Genomic DNA, 19,601 nt, shown 5'->3' with positions numbered 1-19,601 from the left:
AGATTGTTTTCTCGTGACATATTGTACTTTATGATAGTGGTAAAATTTCTTCGATATGACTTGCGGTTATTTGTGAAAAAAATGGAAATTTAGCGAAAATAGCGAGGAGAGAGGTGGATTAGCTGGGCAGCAGAGTTGAGGACAGACTGGAGTGGTGCAAGAGAGTTAGCAGGGAGGCCACAGAAGAGGGTGTTGCAGTAATCATGGCGGGAGATGATGAGGGCATGCACAAGAGTTTTAGTAGATTGTGGGCTGAGGAAGGGACGGGCTCTGGCAATATTTTTGAGTTGGAGGCGACAGGAGGTGGCAAGAGTTTGGACATACGGTTTGAAGGACAGGGCAGAGTCGAGAGTTACCCTGAGACAGCGGATTTCAGGTGCGGGAGAGAGCATGATGCCATTTACCATAATAGATAGATCAGGTAGGGGGGATACGCGAGATGGGGAAAGATGATGAGTTCGATTTTGTCTACATTGAGTTTTAGGAAGCGAGAGGTGAAGAAGAAGGATATGGCTGATAGAAAATCCGGGATTCTGGACAGCAGAGAGGTGACATCTGGGCCAGAGAGGTAGATCTGAGTGTTGTCCGCATACAGGTAGTACTGGAAGCCATGGGACTTTATGAGTTGTCCTAGGCCAGGTATATAGATGGAAAAAAGTAGGGGCCCTAGGACAGAGCCTTGAGCGGCTCCAACAGAGAGAGGGCAGGATGAGGAGGTAGTGTGGGAGTGGGAAATGCTAAATGTGCGGTCGAAAAGATATGCGGCAATCCAGAACAGGGCAAGGCCTTTGATGCCAAGGGAAGAAAGAATCTGTAGCAGTAGGCAGTGGTCGACAGCAGAGGACAGGTCGAGAAGGAAGAGGATGGAGAACTGTCTGTTAGCTTTGGCTGTGAGTAAGTCATTAGTAATTTTGGTCAGGGCAGTTTCGGTGGAGTGGTAGGGCGGAAGCAAGATTGGAGGTTGACAAGGAGAGAGTTAGATGAGAGGTGGGAGGAAAGTTGAGCATGGGCATGCTGCTCAAGGAGTTTTGAAGCAAACGGGAGAAGTGATATGGGGCGATAGGTGGGCATAGCAGTGGGGTCAAGGTTAGTTTTTTGAGGATGGGTGTGATGGTGGCATGTTTGAAGGCAGAGGGGAAAGTACCAGAAGACAGCGATAGGTTGAAGAGGTGGGTTAGGGCTGGAATGAGCATGTTAGTGAGGTTGGGGAGCAGGTGGGAAGGGATGGGGTCAAGTGCACAGGTGGTGAGGTGTGATTTGGAAAGGAGTTGAGTAAGCTCTCCTTCAGTTATGTTGGAGAGGGAAGTTATTAGGTAAGAAGGGCAGAGGTCTAGTATGTGGAGTGTTTTGGGGTGGTGGAACAGTATAGGTTTGCCTTGTTTGGTCGATCTTGTTTTTGAAGTAGGTGGCAAAGTCCTCGGAAGAGATGGGGGCTCATACTGTATATGGGGGGAAAAAAAGGTTGCAATCCAGCTCACCTAGTTGAAATTCAGTGTGTGGACATTATCCTAGGGTGGTGCACAGATAGAAGCTGTCTCAGCACCAGGCAAAGATGCAAATGTTGAGAGTATCCAGCATCACGTCCACAGGTAATAATTAAAATCAAAATCCTTTATTATTCCATGTTAATACTAGAGATTAAATGTATCCTTGAAAAATATTGTAAAAAATATTGAATCTTACATGTTTCGAACAATTCAGGCAGTGAATAAGAACTGAATTGTTTGAAACGCGTAAGATCATCCCAAATATTTTTCAAGGATGTTTTTAATCTCTAATTTTAACATGGAATAATAAAGGACTCTGATTTTAATTATTACCTGTGGACGTGATGCTGGATACACCCAACATTTGTATATAGGAGCTCTGTGGGGGGCTCATATTGTATACAGGGGACTATGTGAGGGCTCATAGTATATAGGGAGGCTATGTAGGGGCTCATACTGTATATAGGAGGCTTTATGGGGCTCATACTGTATATGTTAAAACTCATACTGTATAAAGGGGACTATGTGGGACTCATATTGTGTATTGAAAGGTTTTGCGGGTGCACAAACTGTATACAGAGGGCTATGTGACAGCTCATATTGTGTATTGAGAGCTTATGTGCATGCTCATGTTGTATATAGGGGGCTATGTGGGGCTCATACTGTATATAGAAAGGCTATATTTGTTTTCACACTGTATACAGGGGCTATGTGGGGGTTCATATTCTATATAGAGGGGCTATGTAGGGGCTCATACTGTATAAAGGGGGCTATATGGAGACTCATACTGTATGTAGGAGGCTTATATTGTATGTAGGAACTGTGTGTGGGCTCTTAAGGTATATAGGGGACTGTGTGAGGCTCTTATGGTATATAGGGGGCTGTGTCTGGGCTCATACAGCAAATAGGGGGATGTCAGCATACTTAATTCTGCTCAATATTAAGTGATACAAGTAATATAAAATAATTATACGTAATATGTTAATATTAATATTGAGCAGAATTAATTTCAGTCTATTGGTTAGGCCTCCACAACAGTCATGGTGGCCCCTCGTGAAAATGAATTGCCAAACCCCAGGTCTAGTATATTCAGTGATACACACATCAGATGTTTTACAAAATACACATTATTATATACTACCAGATGTCTGTAGTCACAATGTATCATATGCCAGTCACATATTCTCCTGTATACTGTATGTTATATACTATGTGCACAAACATCTGATATTATGTTCAGTAAAATGTGTGACTAGTATAATATCTGATTTCTGTAGCCATAGTATAATATTTAACTTCACATATTATCCTGTATATAATATCTGATGTGTGTATCACAGTATACTAGTTACATATTATCCTGTTTGTGTTCCTGTCTCAGTGAAAAAGCAACAACTAAAGGGGCAAAAAAGGGAGATGATGGGATTTCTTATCTTTCAGAGCACACTGAAATACTTTGTCCTGTCTCAAAACAGGCGGTAAACAACCAACAATTTAAGAATGACTTAGTATTGAAAAGTAAATGAGCTTTATTAAATCAATTCTATGTTGGAAGATAATAAAAAGTATTATCTGGGTTTAATTAATTAGTTTTTTATCTAAGAAACAAAAACAGTAATTATTTTGAAGGTGTCCTATACACTTCATTGGCCATGTGCTAGAAGTGTCTAAAACAGCACGTCTGACATCACTTCCTACTCTGCAGCATTTGGCTGAAGTGGCAGTTTACAGACTTCCTGCTCTGCTGTAATTGGTTGAAGTGGGCAGCACGGTGGCTCAGTGGTTAGCACTGTTGCCTTGCAGCGCTGGGTTCCTGGGTTCATATCCCACCAAGGACAATATCTGTAAGGAGTTTGTAGGTTCTCCACATGTTTGTGTGGGTTTCCACCGGGTTCTCCGGTTTCCTCCCACACTCCCAAATATCATACTGATAGGGAATTTAGATTGTGAGCCCTAATGGAGACAGTGATGATGTCTGTAAAGCGCTGCGGAATATGATGGCGCGATATAAGCAAAGTCCAATAATAAGTGGCACCGCACACAGACCTCCTGCTCTGCTGCCTCCATGCATATACTCTACCTACATATAATATTAGTTATACTTTCATTCAAAGGACCAGAGTCAAAAAACAATCATGTATGACAGGTCTTTCACTTTGAAACTATTGAATTACAAAGTTAAAAGAATTGTTTTGCAAAATTTGTAGTCACCAGGCAACATTATCATTGGAAAATGGTTGGGGTCAGACTTGCGAGTGCAATGCGAGAAACTCGCTCGAGTCTCTTGCCTCAATACCCGGCACAGCCGCCGGCACTCAGGATTGGAGCATGCGGCTACATAGAAATACATGCAACTGCACGCTCCGGTCCTGAGTGCCGGCGGCTGTGCTGGGTATTGAGGCAAGAGTCTCGAGCGAGTTTCTCGCATTGCACTCGCAAGTGTGACCCTGGCCAATCTCTTAAACTCACCAAAAGTGAATCCCAAACCGGTTGATCAATGCTCTCAAAGCTGCTTAGCCCATGAATTGTGATCAAATTTAGAAATTGGCAAAATATGACCGTGGCGAAAACAGGTCTCTCATCTCTGTTTTTAAAACATGAGACGTATAACAAAAGTTGATTAATGTAAACTTTTTAATATAAGCATACACATAATATTTATTTTCAGGCACAACATACTGGATACATTAGAGTCTGTATACTATTAACTATTATGTTACTACTAATTCAGTAGTTTAAAGGGCACTACCCCACTAACTATGGAATATATTTTTGCAGTGTGGATGGAAACTACTCAGGAAAAATAGATATTAGTACAAAAATAGGAGCTTTCATATTCCTCCTAAACAAAATCCCAATCCCCTGCCCCCTCCATCAATGTAGTGACAATCTGCTCTTGTTAAAAGGAGCAGAGTCGTAAGTGGGAGACTCCTCACTATAATGAATATATGCCGTAATGGAAAATATGGGAGGATATCCTGATGGTAGAACCTCTTTATAGATAATGCAGAGATGTCATAGGGACACATGTAGCTACAATCACCATTTTATCTATACTCATGGGACAACCCATTGAATAAAATAAAGTTGGATTTTCAGAATTTTTGTCAATGAAACACAATAAAGTGTGCTAGTAGGCACTGCTAAAGATATCAGGCACAATATAATCTGTATGGGTTCCATCAAGTAGTCCTTTTCCATTGGAATTCACAAACCAGCAAGGAGTTTTAGTGCCATTCCGGGGGTCTGATCTGTAGTCTTTTTCTGAACTCCTAAAATATAAGAAATAATATTAACAGGCATTATATATATATATATATATATATATATATATATATATATATATATTGTACAAAGAAACATTCTGGCCTAAAACAGAGGGAGAGGAATGATTCTTTACATATTTATACTGTATATTTTTGTCATGCAAAAGAATCATGAATTAATAGCACTGCAATGGGCATTCTAGCAAATCCCATGTCTAGATCCCACCATTACGATACTAATTAGCAAAAGAGTCTCCATGTCCCACAGGAAGCTGCAAAGTCCACCTGCTGTAATAGCAAGAGGGAGTATAGGTAGTAAGAAGCTTCTCTTCAGTCCTACTTCCACTACAGAGGGGTCATATATTTGTCCAAATATTCCAGCAATCAGGGGCTTACCTAGGGGGGAAGATGAGGCATTTGCCCTAGGCGCAGCCGGCATGGGGTGCTGTCGGGCCACCTGATGTAGTGGTTCGAGGTGTCGCACCAGAAGCTGCATTTTGCTGCCCCCGATAGTGGGAGAGATTGCAGACTTGACTGCAGACTTTCATCTCAAACCTGGACAAACCATTTCATTATAAAATGAAGCACTATAGCATGCCAATCCCAACAGTGTGTTACATGGCACTTCACGCATATGCGAATTGCATACTAACCGTCACGTGACAACTATCTTCTCTTCCTGCTTCTCTCAGTTTCTCACTGAACATAGAGAGAATAAGGAAGAGCAGCTAGTCTGTATGTGACTGTGCAGAATCGTCCAAGGCCTCATTAGTGCCACAAGTCCCGGCCTAGTGTGAATAAGCTAGGGGATTCAGCAGTAGTGAAAAGAAGATGCACCAAAGTGAATTCTTGCCCCGGATGCCGGAAAGCCTAGACACACCACTGCCGGCAATATCACAATCCATCGCAGTATTTCACTGACTACCTGGTTGAATAAGTTGTATAATTGTGACCATTTAAGTGGATTTTTTTTTATTAATGCACGTATTAAGCACAACGTTAAGTGACTGCTCACAAAAAGGAAGTATTGTGCAAAAGGAACCTGCAGTAGAAACATATTTGCAAATCATAAACAAAGATGGTTGATCTGTCACAGAGCTGCATCATAAACTTTGTGTACTTTTGTGTGTTTTGTCCCAGGCTTCCCTCATTGGTGGTATAGGTTGAAAATAGATCCTATAAAGTTATCCTCTAATCCAAATAGAAAATTTGACTACTCAAAGCAAATGTATAATAAATCTGCCTGGTGACATCCTCCCCTCACCAGAGAAAACACAAGAAGGATGGATACATCTGCAATGACATCAGTGTTTGTCTATCAAAGGGCAACAGGTTGAGAGAAGGTTGGTCATTTTATGAAGATGGAAAAAGTAGGACCAGAACAGAAAGATGAAAAAGTAGGACCAGGACAGAAGGACTGCAGTAGGATCGTTCATAGCAAAAATGCAGGTGTGCCTGCAACCATAAATGGCCAAATTGTGTGCAAAGTGTCAATATTTTGTGTGGCCACCAATATTTTCATGCACTCTTGGGCATGGAGGCCACTAGAGCTGCACAGGTTGCCACTGGAATTTTCTGCCACTACTCCACGACATCACGGAGCTGGTAGATGTCAGACACCTTGCGCTCCTCCACCTTCCATTTTAGGATGTCCCACAGATGCTCAATAGGGTTTAGGTCTGGAGACATGCTTTGCCAGTCCAGCACCTATACCCTTAGTTTCACTCCAAGGCAGTGGTCGTCTCGGAGGTGTGTTTGGGGTCGTTATCATGTCAGAATACTGCCCTGAGGTCTAGTTTCCAGAGGGAGGGAAACATGATGCTCTGCTTCAGTATATCACAGTACATGTTGGCATTCATGGTTCCCTCAATAAACTGTAACTCCCCTTGACTGTAGGCAAGACACACTTTTCTTTGTACTCCTCACCTGGTTGCCACCACAATTGCTTGACACCATCTGGACCAAATAAATTTATCTTGGTCTCATCAGACTACAGTTTCCAGTAATCTATATCCTTAGTCTGCTTGTCTTCAGCAAAGTGTTTGTGGGCTTTCTTGTGCATGATCTTTAGAAGAGGCTTCCTTCTATGATGACAGCCATGCACACCAATTCAGCGGTGTACTCCCTTTTGTTGCCAGCGGTTTAGATACTAATGGTTGTATGTTGAGTTATTTAGAGGGCACACCAAATTTACACGGTCACACAAGCTTACACTGACTACTTTACATTGTATCAAAGTATCATGTCTTCACAGTGTTGTTCCATGAAAAGATAAAATAAAATATTTACAAAAATGTGAGGTATATACTCACTTTTGTAGTACAGCCAATTATTCTAGAACATTTATTCAGTTTTTGGATATTGAACATAGGGGCGTTTTTGCTTTAGGTATTACTCGTACTACATTTCATAAAACGGTTAGTGAGAATACACTGTTATGTGCAAACAGTTGTCACCCCAGCCACACAATCAGGGCCTTACTATATGATGAATTTTTAAGGTCAAAATGTATCTGCTCAGAGAATAGTAATTTTAAAGAAGAAAGTTTAACCAGCAAGATAAGATTAAAGAATAGAGGTTACAAAAAATAGTGATATTAATAATTTAAAAAAATAATTCATTGAAAAAACAATGGGTAAACGACGAGAAGATGTACTAAAAAGCTGTAATAAAGCTAAAAGAAGCAATACACAGAATAATTCAATAGCTACCTTTAGTACCCCATATAATTCTCAATATAAAGATATTTTAAAAAATTATTACCGCATTTTTCAGACTATAAGACAAACTTTTTCCCCCCCAAATTGGGGGTTGGAGTAATGGGGGGGTTATAATCCGAATGTAGCTTACGGGGCGTTGCAGCGATGGTGAAGCAGGATCACAGGAGGCAGGGTCCCATTTTCCTGGACCTTTGGGTCACAAGAGGCATTGCAAGGTGCAGCCAGTGTTCTCGCCCTACATCTCAATCCATGCAAGCACCTCCTCCGTCGGCTGTTTCCCTGAACCAACGACTTCAGAAAGATGGTCTCCGGAGGCGTTGCTTGCGCAGATTGAGATCTCAGCCAGGCCAACATCCCAGTCTGCGCATGCGCTGCCTCTGGCTGCACACGGAAATTCATTTCAGGAAAATGGTAGTTGGGAATAAAAAAAGAAATAGAGGCTAAACCTCTGCCAGCTCACCGATACTACAAGTGCGCGGAACTCGTCCTGACCACAATATATGGAATGAAGTGGTATTTCCAGCTCCTTAACCCCTTCCTGACATCTGACGTACTATCCCGTCGAGGTGGGGTGGGCCCGTATGACCACCGACGGGATAGTACGTCATACGCGATCGGCCGCGCTCACGGGGGGTGCGCAGCCGATCGCAACCGGGTGTCAGCTGCATATCGCAGCTGACATCCGGCACTATGTGCCAGGAGCGGTCACGGACCACCCCCGGCACATTAACCCCCGGCACACCGCGATCAAACATGATCGCGGTGTACCGGCGGTATAGGGAAGCATCGCGCAGGGAGGGGGCTCCCTGCGGGCTTCCCTGAGACCCCCAGAGCAACGCGATGTGATCGCGTTGCTCCAAGGGTCTCCTACCTCCCTCCTCGCCGCAGGTCCCGGATCCAAGATGGCCGCGGCATCCGGGTCCTGCAGGGAGGGAGGTGGCTTACCGAGTGCCTGCTCAGAGCAGACACTTGGTAAGCCTGCAGCCCTGCACAGCAGATCGCAGATCTGGCAGAGTGCTGTGCACACTGCCAGATCAATGATCTGTGATGTCCCCCCCCCTGGGACAAAGTAAAAAAGTAAAAAAAAAATTCCCCACATGTGTAAAAAAATAAATAAAAAAAATATCCTAAATAAAGAAAAAAAAAAATATTATTCCCATAAATACATTTCTTTTGCTAAATAAAATAAAAAAAACAATAAAAGTACACATATTTAGTATCGCCGCGTCTGTAACGACCCAACCTATAAAACTGCCCCACTAGTTAACCCCTTCAGTAAACACCGTAAGAAAAAAAAAAAAAAAACGAGGCAAAAAACAACGCTTTATTATCATACCGCCAAACAAAAAGTGGAATAACACGCGATCAAAAAGACTGATATAAATAACCATGGTACCGCTGAAAACGTCATCTTGTCCCGCAAAAAACGAGCCGCCATACAGCATCATCAGCAAAAAATAAAAAAGTTATAGTCCTGAGAATAAAGCGATACCAAAATAATTATTTTTTCTATAAAATAGTTTTTATCGTATAAAAGCGCCAAAACATAAAAAAAATGATATAAATGAGATATCGCTGTAATCGTACTGACCCGATGAATAAAACTGCTTTATCAATTTTACCAAACGCGGAACGGTATAAACGCCTCCCCCAAAAGAAATTCATGAATAGCTGGTTTTTGATCACTCTGCCTCACAAAAATCGGAATAAAAAGCGATCAAAAAAGTCACGTGTCCGAAAATGTTACCAATAAAAACGTCAACTCGTCCCACAAAAAACAAGATCTCACATGACTCTGTGGACTCAAATATGGAAAAATTACAGCTCTCAAAGTGTGGTAACGCAAAAAATATTTTTTGCAATGAAAAGCGTCTTTCAGTGTGTGACGGCTGCCAATCATAAAAATCCGCTAAAAAACCCGCTATAAAAGTAAATCAAACCCCCCTTCATCACCCCCTTAGTTAGGGAAAAATTAAAAAATGTATTTATTTCCATTTTCCCATTAGGGTTAGGGTTAGGGCTAGAGTTAGGACTAGAGTTAGGGCTAGGGTTAGAGCTAGGGTTAGGGCTAGGGTTAGGGTTAGGGTTAGGGCAAGGGTTAGGGCTAGGGTTAGGGTTAGGGTTTGGGGCTAGGGTTGGGGCTAGGGTTAGGGTTAGGGCTAGGGTTGGGCTAGGGTTAGGGCTAGGGTTAGGGCTAGGGTTGGGGCTAGGGTTAGGGCTAGTGTTAGTGCTAGGGTTAGGGCTAGGGTTGGGGCTAGGGTTGGGGCTACAGTTAGGGTTGGGGCTAAAGATAGGGTTAGGGTTTGGATTACATTTACGGTTGGGAATAGGGTTGGGTGTGTCTGGGTTAGAGGAGTGGTTAGGGTTACTGTTGGGATTAGGGTAAGGGGTGTGTTTGGATTAGGGTTTCAGTTATAATTGGGGGGTTTCCACTGTTTAGGCACATCAGGGGCTCTCCAAACGGGACATGGCATCCGATCTGAATTCCAGCCAATTCTGCGTTGAAAAAGGAAAACAGTGCTCCTTCCCTTCAGAGCTCTCCCGTATGCCCAAACAGGGGTTTACCCCAACATATGGGGTATCAGCGTACTCAGGACAAATTGGACATCATCTTTTGGGGTCCAAGTTCTCCTGCTACCCTTGGGAAAATACAAAACTGGGGGCCAAAAAATAAGTTTTGTGGGAAAAAAAAGATTTTTTATTTTCACGGCTCTGCGTTGTAAACTAGTGAAACACTTGGGGGTTCAAAGTTCTCACAACACATCTAGATAAGTTCCTTGGGGGGTCTAGTTTCCGATATGGGGTCACTTGTGGGGGGTTTGTGTTATGACCCCAATGGCGAGGGTCTCAGAGGTACGTGGAAGTCTGCAGAATACAAAAATCCAGCTCATAGGGCAGTGGTAACTGGGTTGACCATATATCTACTCCTAACGCCAACACTAGAAGTAGCCGGGGATCATTCCTACGTTGATTCTAGATGACACGCTCCAGCCGGAGAATCTAGCTACCCCTAGTAGAGGAAAACAAAAGACCTTTCTTGCCTCCAGAGAAGGGGACCCCAAAGCTGGATAGAAGCCCCCCACAAATAATAACGGTGAGGTAAGAGGAAATGACAAACACAGAAATGAACCAGGTTTAGCACAGAGAGGCCCGCTTACTCATAGCAGAATAAAGAAAGGTAACTTATATGGTCAACAAAAACCCTATCAAAATCCACACTGGAAATTCAAGAACCCCCGAACCGTCTAACGGTCCGGGGGGAGAACACCAGCCCCCTAGAGCTTCCAGCAAAGGTCAGGATATAGATTTGGAACAAGCTGGACAAAAATACAAAACCAAAACAAATAGCAAAAAGCAAAAGGCAGACTTAGCTGATATAACTGGAACCAGGATCAGTAGACAAGAGCACAGCAGACTAGCTCTGATAACTACGTTGCCAGGCATTGAACTGAAGGTCTAGGGAGCTTATATAGCAACACCCCTAACTAACGACCCAGGTGCGGATAAAAGGAATGACAGAAAAACCAGAGTCAAAAAACTAGTAACCACTAGAGGGAGCAAAAAGCAAATTCACAACAGTACCCCCCCCTTAGTGAGGGGTCACCGAACCCTCACCACGACCACCAGGGCGATCAGGATGAGCGGCATGAAAGGCACGAACTAAATCGGCCGCATGAACATCAGAGGCGACCACCCAGGAATTATCCTCCTGACCATAGCCCTTCCACTTGACCAGGTACTGAAGCCTCCGCCTGGAGAGGCGAGAATCCAAGATCTTCTCCACCACGTACTCCAACTCGCCCTCAACCAACACCGGAGCAGGAGGCTCAGCAGAAGGAACTACAGGCACAATGTACCGCCGCAACAAGGACCTATGAAATACATTGTGAATAGCAAACGACACAGGAAGATCCAGACGAAAAGATACAGGATTAAGGATTTCCAATATCTTGTAAGGCCCAATAAAACGAGGTTTAAATTTGGGAGAGGAGACCTTCATAGGAACAAAGCGGGAAGAAAGCCATACCAAATCCCCAACGCGTAGTCGGGGACCCACACCGCGGCGGCGGTTGGCAAAGCGCTGAGCCCTCTCCTGTGACAACTTCAAGTTGTCCACCACATGATTCCAGATCCGCTGCAACCTATCTACCACAGAATCCACCCCAGGACAGTCAGAAGGCTCCACATGACCCGAAGAAAAGCGAGGATGGAAACCAGAGTTGCAGAAAAAAGGCGAAACCAAGGTGGCGGAACTAGCCCGATTATTAAGGGCAAACTCAGCCAACGGCAAGAATGTCACCCAATCGTCCTGATCAGCAGAGACAAAACACCTCAAATAAGCCTCCAAAGTCTGATTGGTTCGCTCCGTCTGTCCATTAGTCTGAGGATGGAAAGCAGACGAAAACGACAAATCAATGCCCATCCTACTACAAAAGGATCGCCAGAACCTAGAAACGAACTGGGATCCTCTGTCTGACACAATATTCTCAGGGATGCCGTGCAAATGAACCACGTTCTGGAAAAACACAGGAACCAGATCGGAAGAGGAAGGCAGCTTAGGCAAAGGAACCAAATGGACCATCTTGGAGAAGCGATCACATATCACCCAGATAACGGACATGCCCTGAGATAGCGGAAGATCAGAAATGAAATCCATGGAGATATGTGTCCAAGGTCTCTTCGGGACAGGCAAGGGCAAGAGCAAACCGCTGGCACGAGAACAGCAAGGCTTAGCTCGAGCACAAGTCCCACAGGACTGCACAAATGACCGCACATCCCTTGACAAGGAAGGCCACCAAAAGGACCTGGCCACCAGATCTCTGGTGCCAAAAATTCCCGGGTGACCTGCCAACACCGAGGAATGAACCTCGGAAATGACTCTGCTGGTCCATTTATCCGGGACAAACAGTCTGTCAGGTGGACAAGACTCAGGCCTATCAGCCTGAAATCTCTGCAACACACGTCGCAGATCCGGAGAAATAGCTGACAAGATAACTCCATCTTTAAGAATACCAACAGGATCAGCGACTCCAGGAGCATCAGGCACAAAGCTCCTAGAAAGAGCATCGGCCTTCACATTCTTTGAACCTGGTAAATACGAGACAACAAAATCAAAGCGGGAGAAAAACAATGACCAGCGGGCCTGTCTCGGATTAAGGCGTTTAGCAGACTCGAGATACATCAGATTTTTGTGATCAGTCAAGACCACCACACGATGCTTAGCACCCTCGAGCCAATGACGCCACTCCTCAAATGCCCATTTCATGGCCAACAACTCCCGATTGCCCACATCATAATTTCGCTCGGCAGGCGAAAACTTCCTGGAGAAAAAGGCACAAGGTTTCATAACAGAGCAACCAGGGCCTCTCTGCGACAAAACGGCCCCTGCTCCAATCTCTGAAGCATCCACCTCAACCTGAAAGGGAAGTGAGACATCGGGCTGGCACAAAACAGGCGCCGAAGTAAACCGGCGCTTCAACTCCTGGAAAGCCTCCACGGCAGCAGGAGCCCAGTTAGCTACATCGGAGCCCTTCTTGGTCATATCCGTCAACGGTTTCACAATGCTAGAAAAATTAGCGATAAAACGACGGTAGAAGTTAGCGAAACCCAAGAACTTCTGAAGACTCTTAACCGACGAGGGCTGAGTCCAATCAAGAATAGCTCGGACCTTGACTGGGTCCATCTCCACAGCAGAAGGGGAAAAAATGAACCCCAAAAAGGGAACCTTCTGTACACCAAAGAGACACTTTGAGCCCTTGACAAACAAAGAATTTTCACGCAGAATTTTAAAGACCAACCTGACCTGCTCCACATGCGAATCCCAATCATCAGAAAAAACCAAAATATCATCCAGATAAACAATCAAAAATTTATCCAGATGCTTCCGGAAAATGTCATGCATAAAGGACTGAAAAACTGAAGGCGCATTGGAGAGCCCAAAAGGCATCACCAAGTACTCAAAATGACCTTCGGGCGTATTGAATGCGGTTTTCCATTCATCACCTTGCTTAATGCGCACAAGGTTGTACGCACCACGAAGGTCTATCTTGGTGAACCACTTGGCACCTTTAATCCGGGCAAACAAGTCAGACAACAGCGGTAAAGGATACTGAAATTTGACAGTGATCTTATTTAAAAGCCGATAATCAATACAAGGTCTCAAAGATCCGTCCTTTTTTGCCACAAAAAAGAATCCCGCACCAAGGGGGGAAGAAGACGGACGAATATGTCCTTTCTCCAGAGACTCCTTGATATATGAACGCATAGCGGTATGTTCAGGTACCGACAGATTAAACAGTCTTCCCTTAGGAAACTTACTGCCTGGGATCAAATCTATAGCACAGTCACAGTCCCTATGAGGAGGCAGTGCACTGGACTCAGACTCACTGAAGACATCCTGATAATCAGACAAATACTCCGGAACTTCCGAAGGCGTAGAAGAAGCAATAGACACAGGCAGGGAATCCCCATGAATACCACGACAGCCCCAACTTGAGACTGACATAGCCTTCCAGTCCAGGACTGGATTATGGGTCTGTAACCATGGCAGCCCTAAAACAACCAAATCATGCATTTTATGTAAAACCAGGAAACGTATCACCTCGCGGTGTTCAGGAGTCATGCACATGATAACCTGTGTCCAATACTGCGGTTTATTTGCTGCCAATGGCGTAGCATCAATACCCCTAAGAGGAATAGGATTTTCTAATGGTTCAAGAGTAAAACCACAGTGCTTAGCAAATGACAGATCCATAAGACTCAGGGCAGCACCTGAATCTACAAACGCCATGACAGGATAAGACGACAGTGAGCAAATCAAAGTTACAGACAGAATAAATTTAGGTTGCAAATTACCAACGGTGACAGGACTAACAACCTTAGCTATACGTTTAGAGCATGCTGAGATAACATGTGTAGAATCACCACAGTAGTAGCACAAGCCATTCCGGCGTCTATGAATTTTCCGCTCATTTCTAGTCAGGATTCTATCACATTGCATTAAATCAGGTGTCTGTTCAGACAACACCATGAGGGAATTTGCGGTTTTTCTATCACATTGCACCGAATTAGGTGTCTGTTCAGACAACACCATGAGGGAATTTGCGGTTTTGCGCTCCCGCAACCGCCGGTCAATTTGAATAGCCAGTGCCATAGTATCATTGAGACCTGTGGGAATGGGAAAACCCACCATAACATTCTTAATGGCTTCAGATAGGCCATTTCTAAAATTAGCGGCCAGTGCACACTCGTTCCAATGTGTCAGCACGGACCATTTCCAAAATTTTTGGCAATACACTTCAGCCTCGTCCTGCCCCTGAGACATAGCCAGCAAGGCCTTTTCTGCCTGAATCTCAAGATTGGGTTCCTCATAAAGTAAACCGAGCGCCAGAAAAAACGCATCAATATCAGCCAATGCCGGATCTCCTGGCGCCAGCGAAAAAGCCCAATCCTGAGGGTCGCCCCGTAAGAACGAAATAACTATTTTTACTTGCTGAGCAGAGTCTCCAGATGAACAGGGTCTCAGGGACAAAAACAATTTACAATTATTCACAAAATTCCTAAACTTAAACCTGTCTCCGGAAAACAGTTCAGGAATCGGTATTTTAGGTTCTGACCTAGGATTTCTGATAACATAGTCTTGTATGCCCTGCACATGAGTAGCCAGCTGGTCCACACTTGTAATCAAGGTCTGGACATTCATGTCTGCAGCAAGCATAGCCACTCTGAGGTAAAGGGGAAGAAGAAAGAAAAAAAAAAAAACTCAGAATCTTCTTTCTTATAATCCCTCTTCTGCAACGCATTAAACATTTAATACTGGCCTGGCAAACTGTTATGACCCCAATGGCGAGGGTCTCAGAGGTACGTGGAAGTCTGCAGAATACAAAAATCCAGCTCATAGGGCAGTGGTAACTGGGTTGACCATATATCTACTCCTAACGCCAACACTAGAAGTAGCCGGGGATCATTCCTACGTTGATTCTAGATGACACGCTCCAGCCGGAGAATCTAGCTACCCCTAGTAGAGGAAAACAAAAGACCTTTCTTGCCTCCAGAGAAGGGGACCCCAAAGCTGGATAGAAGCCCCCCACAAATAATAACGGTGAGGTAAGAGGAAATGACAAACACAGAAATGAACCAGGTTTAGCACAGAGAGGCCCGCTTACTGATAGCAGAATAAAGAAAGGTAACTTATATGGTCAACAAAAACCCTATCAAAATCCACACTGGAAATTCAAGAACCCCCGAACCGTCTAACGGTCCGGGGGGAGAACACCAGCCCCCTAGAGCTTCCAGCAAAGGTCAGGATATAGATTTGGAACAAGCTGGACAAAAATACAAAACCAAAACAAATAGCAAAAAGCAAAAGGCAGACTTAGCTGATATAACTGGAACCAGGATCAGTAGACAAGAGCACAGCAGACTAGCTCTGATAACTACGTTGCCAGGCATTGAACTGAAGGTCTAGGGAGCTTATATAGCAACACCCCTAACTAACGACCCAGGTGCGGATAAAAGGAATGACAGAAAAACCAGAGTCAAAAAACTAGTAACCACTAGAGGGAGCAAAAAGCAAATTCACAACAGGTTTGTACTGTTTGGGTACATCAGGGGCTCTGCAAATGCAACGTGACGCCTGCAGACCAATCCATTTAAGTCTGCATTCCAAATGGCGCTCCTTCCCTTCCGAGCTCTGTCATGCGCCCAAACAGTGGTTCCCCCCACATATGGGGTATCAGCGTACTCAGGACAAATTGGACAACAACTTTTGGGGTCCAATGTATCCTGATACCCTTGTGAAAATACAAAACTGGGGGCTAAAAATCATTTTTGTGAAAAAAAAAAGAATTTTTATTTTCACGGCTCTGCGTTATAAACTGTAGTGAAACACTTGGGGGTTCAAAGTTCTCACAACACATCTAGATAAGTTCCTTGGGGGGTCTAGTTTCCAATATGGGGTCACTTGTGGGGGGTTTGTACTGTTTGGGTACATCAGGGGCTCTGCAAATGCAACGTGACGCCTGCAGACCAATCCATTTAAGTCTGCATTCCAAATGGCGCTCCTTCCCTTCCGAGCTCTGTCATGCACCCAAACAGTGGTTCCCCCCCACATATGGGGTATCAGCGTACTCAGGACAAACTGGACAACAACTTTTGGGGTCCAATTTATCCTGATACCCTTGTGAAAATACAAAACTGGGGGCTAAAAATCATTTTTGTGAAAAAAAAAGAATTTTTATTTTCACGGCTCTGCGTTATAAACTGTAGTGAAACACTTGGGGGTTCAAAGCTCTCAAAACACATCTAGATAAGTTCCTTAGGGGGTCTACTTTCCAAAATGGTGTCACTTGTGGGGTTTTTTAATGTTTAGGCACATCAGGGGCTCTCCAAACGCAACATGGCATCCCATCTTAATTCCAGTCAATTTTGCATTGAAAAATAAAATAGCGCTCCTTCCCTTCCGAGCTCTGCTATGCGCCCAAACAGTGGTTTACCCCCACATATGGGGTATCGTCGAACTCAGGACAAATTGCACAACAACTTTTGTGGTCTAATTTCTTCTCTTACCCTTGGGGAAATAAAAAAATGGGGGCGAAAAGATAATTTTTGTGAAAAAATATGATTTTTTATTTTTACGGCTCTGCATTATAAACTTCTGTGAAGCACTTGTTGGGTCAAAGTGCTCAACACACATCTAGATAAGTTCCTTAAGGGGTCTACTTTCCAAAATGGTGTCACTTGTACAGGGTTTCAATGTTTAGGCACATCAGGGGCTCTCCAAACGCAACATGGCGTCCCATCTCAATTCCAGTCAATTTTGCATTGAAAAGTCAAATGGCGCTCCTTCCCTTCCGAGCTCTGCCCTGTGCCCAAACAATGGTTTACACCCACATATGGGGTATCAGCGTACTCAGGACAAATTGCACAACAATTTTTCGGGTCCAATTTCTTCTCTTACCCTTGGGAAAATAAAAAATTGGGGGCGAAAAGATCATTTTTGTGAAAAAATATGATTTTTTATTTTTACGGCTCTGCATTATAAATTTCTGTGAAGCACTTGTTGGGTCAAAGTGCTCACCACACATCTAGATAAGATCCTTAGAGGGTCTACTTTCCAAAATGGTGTCACTTGTGGGGGGTTTCAATGTTTAGGCACATCAGGGGCTCTCCAAATGCAACATGGCGTCCCATCTCAATTCCAGTCAATTTTGCATTGAAAAGTCAAATGGCGCTCCTTTCCTTCCGAGCTCTGCCATGCGCCCAAACAGTGGTTTACCCCCACATATGGGGTATCAGCGTACTCAGGACAAATTGTACAACAAATTTTGGGGTCTATTTTCTCCTGTTACCCTTGGTAAAATAAAACAAATTGGAGCTGAAATAAATTTTGTGTGAAAAAAAGTTAAATGTTTATTTTTATTTAAACATTCCAAAAATTCCTGTGAAACACCTGAAGGGTTAATAAACTTTTTGAAAGTGGTTTTGAGTACCTTGAGGGGTGCAGTTTTTACAATGGTGTCACACTTGGGTATTTTCTATCATATAGACCCCTCAAAATTACTTCAAATGAGATGTGGTCCTTAAAAAAAAATGGTGTTGTAAAAATGAGAAATTGCTGGTCAACTTTTAACCCTTATAACTCCGTCACAAAAAAAAATTTTGGTTCCAAAATTTTGCTGATGTAAAGTAGACATGTGGGAAATGTTACTTACTAAGTATTTTGCATGACATATGTCTGTGATTTAAGGGCATAAAAATTCAAAGTTGGAAAATTGCGAAATTTTCTAAATTTTCGCCAAATATTCGTTTTTTTCACAAATAAACGCAAGTTATATCGAAGAAATTTTACCACTATCATGAAGTACAATATGTCACGAGAAAACAGTGTCTGAATCGCCAAGATCCGTTGAAGCGTTCCAGAGTTATAACCTCATAAAGGGACAGTGGTCAGAATTGTAAAAATTGGCCCGGTCATTAACGTGCAAACCACCCTTGGGGGTGAAGGGGTTAAAATTCAAAGTCTTTATTTTCCAAGTTAAAACTTCATAGTCATCAAAGAATCCTTGTGCATCATGGATGCATAGGCAGCGAAAAAGAAAGGTATAAGCAACGCGTTTCGATCAACTAAGATCTTTATCACAGCTTAATCCTACATCTACCTTCTAGTTCTTATAAGGTGTTCCATCTACTCTTACACAGCTGATTTGATCACCTGGTATTACCGTGTATACTCGGGTATAAGCCGAGATTTTCAGCCCATTTTTTTGGGCTGAAAGTCCCCCTCTCGGCTTATACTCGAGTCATACCCAGGGGTCGGCAGGGGAGGGGGAGCGGGGGGCTGTGTAATTATACTCACCTGCTCCTGGCGCGGTCCCTGCACGTCTTTTCCCCGGCGCCGGCAGCTTCTTCCTGTACTGAGCGGTCACATGGTACCGCTCATTACATTAATGAATATGCGTAGGGGTGGAGCCGCATATTCATCTGGTGACCATCTGGGATATTTTCTTGCACCTAATTTAATTTCCAGTTCTTTAAATTCTTTATTCATATAATCTGCTCTGCTACAATTTCTTTTTAGTCTAGTGTACTCCCCCACTGGTATCGACTTAATGGTGTGTTTGGGGTGGCTCCTTGTAGCATGCAGGACAGTATTCCCACTGTTAGGTTTTACATGCGTCTTGCTAATAATGGTATGACCTTCTGTGCCTAGTAACTCCAGATCCAGGAATGAAATATGTTTCCTATCACACCTGTGAGTGAATTTAATATTAAAACTGTTGTTATTTATGTATTTAACGAAGTTCGGTATGGCAGACACATCTCCCCCCATATGATGAGCAGGTCAACGATGTATCTGCCATACCAGACCACACCCCCAGAATAAGGATTATCCACAGAGTATATATATTTGTACTCCCAAAAGGCCATACTTGGTCTTTAAAAAGAGCAGAAAATCAAGTGGGTAAAAAAGATAGAGAAAGCATGTTAGCACCTAGGAGACAGGATAGGAAAATAAAAGATCACAGAAAAAAGAAACCATTCATCTGTTTACAATATAGCCCACAATTTAATCAAATAAAACATATTATTAATAAACGCTTGCCAATTCTCTATGAGGACACTACGCT

The 19,601-nt window shown here is 43.5% G+C and overlaps 1 protein-coding gene across 2 annotated transcripts in view; it reads right to left on the bottom strand.

The window, feature by feature from the left end:
• Positions 1–4,103: 4,103 nt before the first annotated feature.
• The window catches only part of LOC143788194 (inter-alpha-trypsin inhibitor heavy chain H3-like), a 69,762-nt gene continuing 54,264 nt past the window's right edge, over positions 4,104–19,601 (bottom strand). For both annotated transcript variants that reach the window (XM_077277634.1, XM_077277635.1), the window contains one exon: positions 4,104–4,759. In XM_077277634.1, coding sequence (XP_077133749.1) covers positions 4,618–4,759 — 142 coding nt within the window. In that variant the 3' untranslated portion in view covers positions 4,104–4,617. The remainder of the gene's footprint in view (positions 4,760–19,601) is intronic.

The sequence above is a fragment of the Ranitomeya variabilis genome, chromosome 8 (assembly GCF_051348905.1).
Source record: "Ranitomeya variabilis isolate aRanVar5 chromosome 8, aRanVar5.hap1, whole genome shotgun sequence".
NCBI lineage: Eukaryota > Metazoa > Chordata > Amphibia > Anura > Dendrobatidae > Ranitomeya > Ranitomeya variabilis.
Note: the sequence above shows the minus strand (reverse complement) of the source record. Positions and strands in the feature narration are given on the sequence as shown.